Source organism: Candoia aspera, chromosome 13, assembly GCF_035149785.1.
Source record: "Candoia aspera isolate rCanAsp1 chromosome 13, rCanAsp1.hap2, whole genome shotgun sequence".
Taxonomy (NCBI): Eukaryota; Metazoa; Chordata; class Lepidosauria; order Squamata; family Boidae; genus Candoia; species Candoia aspera.
The window spans coordinates 10420572-10431590 of record NC_086165.1 but is presented as its reverse complement, the minus strand read 5'-3'; the positions used below and the strand labels follow the sequence as shown (position 1 = coordinate 10431590).

Here is an 11019-nt window from a genome sequence, read left to right as displayed (position 1 = left end):
TAAGATCATTCAAATAAGGAATGAGGTCAGCAGTCTAAACAAGAATAAATTTATTTGGGATTGTTTAAAGATTTATTGATATATAAAATGTATACAGTTTTATAGCTTTAATACACTATATATTTCCTCCCCCAGCAACATAAACCACCATTTAAACAGCTATTGTGTTCGTGCCTTGATGTCTGTATCTATAAGATACACTACAAGAATTTTTAAAAAAAGAATTACTAAGCGTTATGATGCCTTTTAATTAAAAATTACAATTAGTACCTATTTAACAAAAAAAAAAAAAACTTGCAGCATGAAACTTTAGTTGGACAAAGAGGTTCTTGTTGAATTTTCAACGAATTTCGACAGGTAAATTACATTTTATTGGCATAAAGTTGCATTGCAATCTCCCGTACATTACATAATGTAAATTCAACCCTATTTTTTTCTCTCTTAAATAAGTCCCATAGATAACATAAAAGGTGTTCTCACACAATATTAAATACAACTGAGGGGCTTTTTTTGGATGTAACTTAGGTTGCGTGGGAACCAGAACTCTCCCTCTCTTCCAATACCTCAAAGGCTGCCAGATGCTGCTGGTCACTTGCAAGACCTCCAGGCTTGTTTGGGTCTCAGTGCAAGCTGGGACACCACTGATATAGCAAGGATCCCAAAGAAGACTCTGTCTGCATCAGCTGAGATTTTGGATAGTTCCCAAGCAGCACAGGAAGGCACGCTGCAGGGGTAACATTGGAAAAAGTCCTAAGATCCTTGTGTACATTCAGGTTCCATGTACAGGTTTAGAAGATCTTTGGAAGGCAATAGTAATGGAGCAGCCGCTAGGTTTCAAGGATACCTGTTCACTTAAAAAAGACAACTTCTTACCCAAACCAGATTCTATGCTATTTCTGTTCTACCACTGTGATTAACCCCCGCCCTCCTTCCAAATATCCCTTACAGCTTTACTACTCATAGACAGTGCCTTAATAAAACTGAAATGTATATTGGTTTGATTTTTAAAAAAGGGGAATTCATTACACACCATCCATCCCATGTGAACTGGCTCCACACTTCGGTGGGCGAATCCTGATGCAGGAGACAAGGCCATTGCACGCCTGGGTTGGAACCAGAAGTTCACGCCCCTTGCAGCTCAAAGCTTACTGGCACAAAATACAGACAGATATTCCTAGGAGCAGCTTGTTCCATTCAGCCACATAAAACATACATGGCACTGTGTCGAGAGAGCATGTTCAGGACCCCCTGAGAAGCGTCAAAGAACCCTTTGGCAATGGAGGGGGGGAGGCAGCTCTCTCCCATTTCTCTAGTCAGATTGACAGAAACCAGCTGCCAAAAAACCTGGAACACCCACTGCCTTAGAACCATTGAAAGCCAAAACATCATTTGGTCATGGACACATATTGCACTACAGCATGAAGGGGCTGAGAGGGGACAGGTCCCCTCCACAGACCAAGATAAAATGTAAAGTTTATCCTTCTGCTAAAATGCTTCTTTAAAAAGCTACTTCATAAATACTTAATTCAATTCCACCTCGGGAAAAGAAACTGAAGAATGAATTGCCAGCTTGCCAGCTCCTCCTCCGTAGGCAATGCCATTTCACAACACCCCCCCAAACTACGGGTCAGTTTCCAGGGCCAGAGTCCGCGCAGGGAGAAGCTGTGCACCAGGACCTGGGTGACTGCTGCGAGCGCTTGGTGAAAAGCCAGGGCATATTGTCACAGCATCAAGTGGCTGGAACCTGTTGAGTTGGATTCTTTGGTGCAGCTCCCAGGCTGAATGGTCAGTTCTGGAGAATCTTCTTGAGGCAGCAGGATTTTATCAGGTGTGTAGTCATTTCTTTTCAAATCTACAAAACAGTAACAATAACAACAAAGACCCAAGTCCTGCAAAACCAGGAAGGAGGGGAGGGGAGGGACCTGTGTGCCACCAGTAATGCTTTCTGGACGTTTTTCCAGAGCAGCAATGCTACACTTTCCTGATTGTCTATCATGCTAGATTGCCTATCAGGCACTCAATCTTAAAAGAGATGCAAGACATCAAAATAAGACTACAGGCACAGCTGCTAGTTTTGGTTTAATAAAACTTGGCTATTTTGTGCCTGTTGTGACATGGCAGAATCTGCCAGCCAGAAAATTCAGCCTATTGGTCTAAAGCAGGAGTGGTCAACCTATCTGTGGCCAGGAGCCACACCTAAGACATGGGACTTGAGGGCCATAATGGGGAAGACAAAGATGCCAAGGGGGAGGGGTCCTTGAGATTTTGGAGGGAGTTTGGAGAGCTTTCTTTTTTAACCTCAGTTTTACGTATTATACTATAGGAAACCATGACGCAGCGATCAAAAGGAGTTCCACTGGCCCTGCCCTTGCTTGGAGACTGCATGCAACCAGAGGCCAAACCCTGATCTAAAAATGTATCAGGGTGAAGTTTCTTTTCCAACCCTACAAGAGAGAAGTTCTCACTCTTAAACAGAGTCTACTGTTTACCTGGAAGCTTAAGTTTCCTGCAGCAGGAGTTGCAGTGATGCTTAGCTCTGAAATTCTTTATGGCATCTTCTCCCAGATTGGCGGGACCAAATACCATATCACTTGACCTTGGAAATGAAACACACATCAAAATGTTTTCTTTCAAAATACCTTACCTGGTCTTGCATAATATGGAGGAGATTCTGCCTCCCTTTAAATCACTGATAGAAAAGAAGTTCAGCTTTACACAGAGTCACAAAGAAATACCATCACAAAACTTTATTTGGATAGTTCTCAGCACACAATCTGCTGATCCCAGCTTCTGACTGTTTTCAAGGTAGGAGAGCAGGTCACCTAAAGGTTTAATTCACACATCTGCCCTAGGTCTAAAACTAACAGATAACTTCCATATAGGTACATGTGGACCCCTCCTTCCTCCACTGTATGAAGAAGATTCACATTACTTACCTTTTTTCTTCAGCTTTTATCACAGAAGGATCAGTCAGGTTTTCTCCAACACCTTCACAAGAAACAGCAAAAGTTACCAATGTGACAATTCCTCAGGGCCAGCAAAAGAGGTAAGGGACATATCCTTCCCATTTGAAACCAAGTACCAAATTTAACATTAAGAAGGGTAGTAGATACACCACTCAAGCCTCCGTCTCTCTCAGCTGCTGAATAGCAGGTTTTTGTCTAATGATTATAAAGTTCTCATAACCATTGTTCCATCCTATTAGTCATCTCCTATATCTGTCTGCTCTAGATACAAGCTTGGGATTTAACAACAACCCCCCCCCCATAAAAATAAAGAGGAGGAAATAAAGGAAAAAAGTTCTTCTGGAACATTTAATGTAATGGGAATGAATTAAACTGAGCTGATGACTGTTGGGATGTTATGGTCCTTCTGCACTGAAAGCTACAAGCAACAAATCTCAATATTTATTTATTTACTTTTCAAACTTCTATTACCACCCATCTCCTCCCAAAAAAGGGGACTCTGGGCAGTTTACAATAAAACCAGAATTAAAATCATAAAATATAAATTACAATAAATAAGCCAATAAATAATAAGATAAATACCAAACCCAAGGGGCAACATTCTTATTCGGTGGGAAAGATCTGTGGTGCTAGCCACACCATATACCTTGCAAATCGAGGACCAACAGCTCTCCTCGTGTGTATTCATATGTCCAATGGCTGAAAGCTAGCATGACCTCCTCTAGCATGTTAGTTGGAATGATCTCATCTCCATTGTTGTTGTTGTACTTCCTGAATTCTCCGGTCATGCACTCTTCAACAGCAAACCACTGACCAGCTGAGTGGCAATATAAGAGGAATACTTCCAAGAACCTTGTGAGAAAACATTAGAAGTATTTGAGGGAGAAGCTCATTCTTCCCCCGAAAAGTGGGGGGTCACATATCCAAATCCCTCTTAATACATTATTTATTTAATATCCAGGAAAATTCACATAGTTTTTGGGTATATCTCCATGGAAATCTGTTCTTCTGTTTGTGCACAAAAACAAACCCACAAGCAACAGCTGGCAGCAGCAGTAATTGTAGATCAGTGTAATCTGGGGGGGTCTTCCATTAAATAAAAACTATATTCTCTATCCAAGTAAACAGTCTTCTACACCCAGAAAGCAAGCATTCATTTTACGACCTATGTCATGCAGATTGAGTAAACCCATATACTCCTTTGCATAATTTAGTCTAGAAGTGAAAGTAGAAGGGCTATTTTAACATTGAGAAGACATCATAATATTTACCTTGGAGAATATGGAATAGATTTGGGCTTCATCTGATTGAAGGCAAATGTGAGCTTCTGCGCAGCCCTTTGCTGCTGAATTTCCTAGGCAGGATAAGAAATCCACTTTTGTAAGCACAAAAAAACCCCCCTCCCATCTATATTAAAATCCTTAACGCACATTTTCTACATCACATATTCATGTAACGTGTATGCAATATGACACAATTTAGCTATGTTTGTCACTGGGAACCTGTTATTACTAGACAGCAACTGCAAGTGGCTTTGTTAATTTGAAAAAAAAAAATATTTCTGGAACTATCATGTAAGATTACACTGAAAGCACTATCTTGAATATATGCTGACCCCACTGAAATGTATACAATATTTAGCAGAGGGGAAGTAGACACTTTTGGTGGGAAAGAAAATGGAAGGCAAAAGAACAAAGTAGGAGAAAGAAACAACAAAAAGAAAATTGTAAGTATTTTGTTTTGCCTCAATGGTATTCTACTATTGTAAGCATTTGCCCTTCCCAAGCAAAAGTACAACTTACTCTCAAGCAAAGATGTAATACGGTGTCTTCTTTGTAAATGCTTGACCAAGTATTGACAACTTCAGGGAGAAAAGATTTGATGATATAAAGGTGACCTGATTTCAGAATATCATACTCAGACCAAGTGCAGGCCACCTTGAGGGCTCGTCGCAAACCTCCTCCCATCTCCTCCTTGCTTAAGAATTCAATTTTGGCACAAAGACCCAACTGAGACCAGGAAGACATGCTGTTGTTCAAAATGTTGGGAGAGCTTTCTTCAAGACGATACACAGTGACCGGTTCTCCTACAATGTCACAAGAACAAAATTGAAAATGCAGCTAACTACAAGAGAATATTAATGCAATGATCTTTTATATCACTGGTTATCTTATCAAAGATAGTCTGGCTCAGAGAAAGGAAATCTGATTAATCTTTACCAGATCAGTAATCACCAATATAAATAATGAATTCAACATTACATTATAAAGTTTGCTTTTAGATCTTCATTTCCTATCACTCAAAACCCTAGTTACAAATTAGACAGAGAACCAAAAAAAAAAAAAGGAGGAAGGAAGGAAGGGAAGAAGACACAGTGCTCATCCATCTTGTTCAAATTTCACAGTAAACTACAATAAATTTTCTTATTCAAAGTGCTCTCTTCATTAGAAATGAACTATATAATCATAAAAGAGGAAACATCCTGGTATTAGGATGCACTCCCTAAAAAAGATCATCTATGTTAGAATCTTTTTGGTACCTGGTGAAGACAAATTTTACTTACTTGAGCATTTTAGTTTGCATAATCCTTTCATCTGCTGACATTCTATTTGCTTTTCTATATCATGGTTGCCTGATTTTATTGTCTTATTTATTTTTTTAAGTTTTAAATTATATATTATCTAAATTGTTGTATGCCCACCAGGTCTCTTTTGACCTGATGAAAGGTCATCTAGAATACTTGAAATGAATAAATGAAAACTCATACCTCTTGGAGGCACCGGGGTGAATGGTATGCTCTGCGATAACCTCATCAAATTATTTCTTTCCACAGCTGCAGAGAAAGACAAAGCAATCTGCTGTAGACTAAGATTACAGCGTTTTAACTTTTTATTCCATTTTCAGGCGGTTAGGATACTGACCTGAATAGTAGTAGGTGGTATCCATAATGGGCTTGAAAGGGGAAGCTATACCTAAAATAAGCAAATAAGTAAATAAATCAAGGTCCTATTGTTTTTTATGTATTTGCTTCATGATTAAATCAATAAAATGCATTACATTTTTAGAAACACAGTAATGCAAATGCAAATGCAAATCTATCTATCTATCTATGGAGTCCTTGGTGCTCTCTGAGCCTTGTTGTTTTCTTGTAGACATTTCATTGCCAGACTAGGCAACATCTTCAGTGTGAAAAGACTGAAGGACTCCACAGTTCAACCCTGAGCTACAAGTATTATCTTCGATTGGTATGTATGTATGTATGTATGTATGTATGTATGTATGTATCTATCTATCTATCTATCTATCTATCTATCTATCTATCTATCTATCTATCTATCTATCTATCTATCTCAGCATCTCAAGTAAAGCTTGATCAAACCTGAACAAGTTACAAAAGTGAGTAACACCCAAATTTATGGTATACAGTATAAGAAAATGTGATATTCAAAACACTGAAGAGAATTCAAGCCCCAACGTAACAAAGACAACTTTGGCTTGGCCTCTCCTGGATGAGGACAATTGCAACAAGCAAATTTCTTTCTGAAGATCTGAGGTACTAAAAAGTGCACCAACATTTCTATTGAGATATTTTTGTCTCCAGGTAAACCTTAATAATATATTATATATTAAATTTAAGAAAGGTATTATCGAGATTGTAACTATGGTACTATGTTACCAATAACTTACCATTAAGTGCATCTTCCTCAGAAGACCTGCAAGAAACAGAGATTTCATTAAAACTTACTGCTGTTTGCATTTCTTGGAGTTTAATTCTCTCATTATTTGGCAACATACTGTACTGTTATTGTAAAACAAATTTCAAATAATACTGTTATTCAAATATTATAAAAATAATTGTTGCCCCTTTATTTCATTTCCTAAACCATACTTTTATACTGTTTTTGTATTGTGCAATACTGGTATGGTTAAAAGGCAGCTTCAGATTACCTAATTCTAGGAGATCACCTCCAACCCTCTACAAACTTCAGTTGTGTTTCTTTCAGAAGTGATCAGTTCAAGAAAAAAAAGATCAGAAGACTAGGGTTGACAGCAGCCGAGATGTTTTATCAGCCCTGAAACATGCTTGCCAAATTTCTGGCATGATGCTACAAAGCATGGGAAGTATCTCAAGAAAGACAATAATTCAAATCTACAACCTAGCATTGTAAATATTAATGGAGAAATTTAGTAAGCCTTGGCTTTAGAATACTGTAGGAAGTGTTGCGTTGACAAGCATATTCAATGAGCTATGAAAAGATAATGTTGTGTACTAGCTTCATCAGCTGCGTAGCCTTCAGATATGTAGGACTACAATTCCTATTCTTCACTATGTTATGGGAAGATTCATATATGCCTAAGAGGGAGCTGACAGAGGGTCTGGGAACCTCATAATTTCCAAAAAATAAAAAATTCTTTAGAAAAATTCTCAGGGCAGATCTCTTAAGAAAAAAAGTTAAACACTTTAATGATTCCCCCTCCCCCCACATGAGGAGTGATCAGATTCAAAGGTACAAAATGCTCACTCATTTTTTGAAGTGGGAGGAACAGAAAATTGCCCAGAAGGAATACCTTAGAAGCGGGAATGTCTGTATTCCACCATGCAATACAGGCTATAAACCCAACCAACCAATTATAAATATAGGGTTTCAAATAAAAAATGTAATTTATGATTATAGCTACCTTCATGTCTGCTACCAACCTAACCTGGTAGAATATTACAGTCAAAACTATATTTTATCAAGCTTCCTTATTTGTACTCTTTTCTATATGAATTCTGATACTCAAGATAGCATTAGCAATTACAGAGTTACTGATCTGGAGGCAACCAAAAGCATAAAAGATAAGCCTCAATACAGGAAGTTTTAATGCTGACAACGGTTTTACTTACATTTCATTCCTATAGGAAGTTCGGCCTTGCAACCAATCCTGGAATGGAAAACCAGAGATGTGTCCGTGAAACATAGGTCAGTTGCTGGGTTTAATGTCAAAGCGTGATACATACGATCACACCAGAGATAGAGTTAACACGTTCTTAGCCTCAATATGTTTCTCTAGTGCTGTTTTGCTGGTCCAAGAAAAGTTACCTAAATTACTCAAAGTGACTTAATGAGCAAACCAATTTTAACAATTTGGGCTACAGCCCAATGGTCTATTTTTTCCCAAGTTCCTTCATAGGTGTAGAAGAATAAAGAGATAAGGAATAAAGAGATAAGAAAAACTGTTAAGTAACTGTATTCCTTCTTCAAGGTTATCTCCATAATACAACAGATGTTAGATTTCCTTCCTGAACTGTCTTGTGACTGCAGTTCATACTAGTCTTAAAGCATGAGCTTAATACAAGGGCAGCACAGATGGCTTCTCCATGGGATGCTGGCAGCAACTTTCCATTAGCACTCTGATACTTAAGTAAAAGTGTAAACAACCACCATACAAATGTGGACTGTGGATTTTCTACTCAATGAGCTGTTTCAGTTTGCTCTTCCCCTGCACATTTTTAGAGGCATTTTGAGAGATGAAATATCCACCATTTTGAAAATCACCAACACAGTGGGTGACAGCATGTACTATTTTGCAGTGGATACTGAAATCTGTCACATGCTGTTGTTGTTGTTTATTCGTTCAGTCGCTTCCGACTCTTCGTGACTTCATGGGCCAGCCCACGCCAGAGCTTCCTGTCGGTTGTCGCCAGCCCCAGCTCCCCCAAGGTTGAATCCGTCACCTCTAGAATGTCATCCATCCATCTTGTCCTTGGTCAGCCCCTCTTCCTTTTGCCTTCCACAAAGTCACATGCTACTTTCTGTCAATTACCATTGGTAATAGTACATGCTGTCGCCCACTGTGTTGGTGGTTTTCAAAATGGTGGATATATCATCTCTCAGAATGCCTCTAAAAATGTGCAGGGAATTTTTGACTCTCTAGCTCTCTTGTTACTAGAAGGAATCAGGGAAAGTTTCACTGTTGGAGTCTTGGCATCTGCCCTTTAACACTCAAGAAAAACACAGCATAACAATTTGCATTATGTTTTACTCACTGTGAGTAAGGCTGCTTTGGAATCTACCTGATGAATCTCTTCAACAGATGCTCTTCTGCTCTTATTGTGAGCTAAAAAAATGGACCTTACAATTAGGATTTCCAGTCAACTGAGTAATTTTAATGGGTTTATCATCTATTGTTGACTGATTACATTTAAATAAATATTCAGTTGATCCAACCCCTAGACAATGTTGTCTGTGGTTTTCTTAGCAAACTATTCATAGGGGTAGTATAGTATCTGAGAAAACAATCCTTCAGGTTTTTTATTTTAAGAATTGTATTTGAAGAATTCTGTATTTGCGGTAATTTATAAAATTCGCCAGTCAAAAATGAAAATGTTAATGAATACTTACTTTGCTCTGATTGTGCAGCTAACGAGTTTCTAGAATAGTCACTAAAGCCTCCACATGAACTAACGTGTCTTAGATGGCCTTCTGTATTACTGCTGACCTATACATTAAAAAGAAAACAATGCTACTGATCATCACTATTCTACCAGAATCTGTTGTGTCACTTCTGGGAAGGTTCTATTCTTTAACAGCAATGTCAGCTTCCTCAAACTTTGCAACAATTCCTATTACCCTCCACCCCTACTCTGAGAAATGAAATAGGAACAATGCCACCCATTATATTTGATACAGAAATGAATAGTTGGAATATTTTACCTTATCTTTTGTTTTCTCCATGCCTTCCAGAATGGCTTTCTTGAAGTCTTCCTGTTGCTCCTGTAAAAGTGAATGATGAAGGCCTCTAAAATTAGTTTTGATGTGGCTTTAACCTTTTTTTTTTAAAGTTGCCTGTGCATTTAAAATCCAGGGATTAAAAAACCAACAACAGCCCATTTGATACAGTAGTTTCAGTCACCATAATAGAAACGAGGAGACTGTGAGTTCTCCCCTCAAACGTAGGCCTGAAAGCCGGCTGGGTGACCTTGGGCCAGTCACTCTCTCTCAGCCCTAGGAAGGAGGCAATGGCAAACACTTCCGAAAATCTTGCCAAGAAAGCTGCAGGGATTTGTCTAGGAAGTTGCCAGGAATCAAGAATGACTTGAAAGCAAACACACACACACACACACACACATCTGTTTTCTGAAACTAATTCAGTTGGTGCTTCAAAAATAGCATTTGCACATTCTATCCCTACTGGATATATCCCTCCTCGAATATAAGCCAAGATCTACACGGTCTACTGCTGAACTGTTCCCACGACTCCCACTTACCTCAATGCTATCACTTTTTTCTTTACTCATTATCACCGTTTCCTTAAACCGCTGCAATTCCATGCTGTCCCTGTGACCTTTGGCAGCACCACCATGCAAAAAAATAAGAAATGCAGATTTAGGTACAGCTATTATTATTCACATGTTGCTGGGATCTGAAAATACATGAATATTTTTGAAACACTAAATTTCAGCTTCGCTGAACTTCCTCCACGAAACGGTATCTTTTATGTAGCCAGTTTAATGTAGCGGTGACGATGCTGGCCTAGATGTAAGTTCTAGGCCTCCCATAGGCATGAAAGCCGGCTGGCTGACTTTGGGCCAGTCACTCTCTGTCAGCCCAACCCACCTCACAGGGTTGCTGTGGGGAAAACAGGAGGCAGAAGAATTAGGTATGCTTGCCGCCCTGAGTTACATATATCAAAAAGGCAGGATAAGGTCATCGTCATCATCATGCTACTGTCATCATTATGACAACCGAGGAAAAACACTTAAGCAGGAAAAGATCATATGCTTCACTGTATTCAGAACCAACTTATCTTCTTTTTTTCTAGGATACTAACATTTTTACTAAATGCTATTTAGCAGAAAATGCAGAGTTTGATATAATCAGAATTTCAAAATATAAATTATCCCCAATAAAAATTATTTGGCATGCAGGTGTCCTCTTCCTTCTCTCATGCCACAGAGACACACAGACTTTAAAAATACTAATTCCTACATAGGGAACAGTGATGGCGTGCTCTGTTCCCATTTTCCACCTGTACACTGTATTCCCCACCCACAAATACGGAGGCCACC

General features: G+C 38.7%; 1 protein-coding gene across 2 annotated transcripts in view; it reads right to left on the bottom strand.

Moving 5' to 3' along the window:
* Positions 1–33: 33 nt before the first annotated feature.
* The window catches only part of TRPM7 (transient receptor potential cation channel subfamily M member 7), a 66251-nt gene continuing 55265 nt past the window's right edge, over positions 34–11019 (bottom strand). For both annotated transcript variants that reach the window (XM_063314395.1, XM_063314396.1), the window contains exons 27-40: positions 10219–10295; positions 9665–9724; positions 9353–9449; positions 8998–9068; positions 7855–7892; positions 6654–6679; positions 5888–5938; positions 5734–5799; positions 4769–5052; positions 4238–4320; positions 3613–3818; positions 2937–2988; positions 2490–2596; positions 34–1852 (exon numbers count right to left, since the gene is read on the bottom strand). In XM_063314395.1, coding sequence (XP_063170465.1) covers positions 1722–1852; positions 2490–2596; positions 2937–2988; positions 3613–3818; positions 4238–4320; positions 4769–5052; positions 5734–5799; positions 5888–5938; positions 6654–6679; positions 7855–7892; positions 8998–9068; positions 9353–9449; positions 9665–9724; positions 10219–10295 — 1349 coding nt within the window. In that variant the 3' untranslated portion in view covers positions 34–1721. The remainder of the gene's footprint in view (positions 1853–2489; positions 2597–2936; positions 2989–3612; positions 3819–4237; positions 4321–4768; positions 5053–5733; positions 5800–5887; positions 5939–6653; positions 6680–7854; positions 7893–8997; positions 9069–9352; positions 9450–9664; positions 9725–10218; positions 10296–11019) is intronic.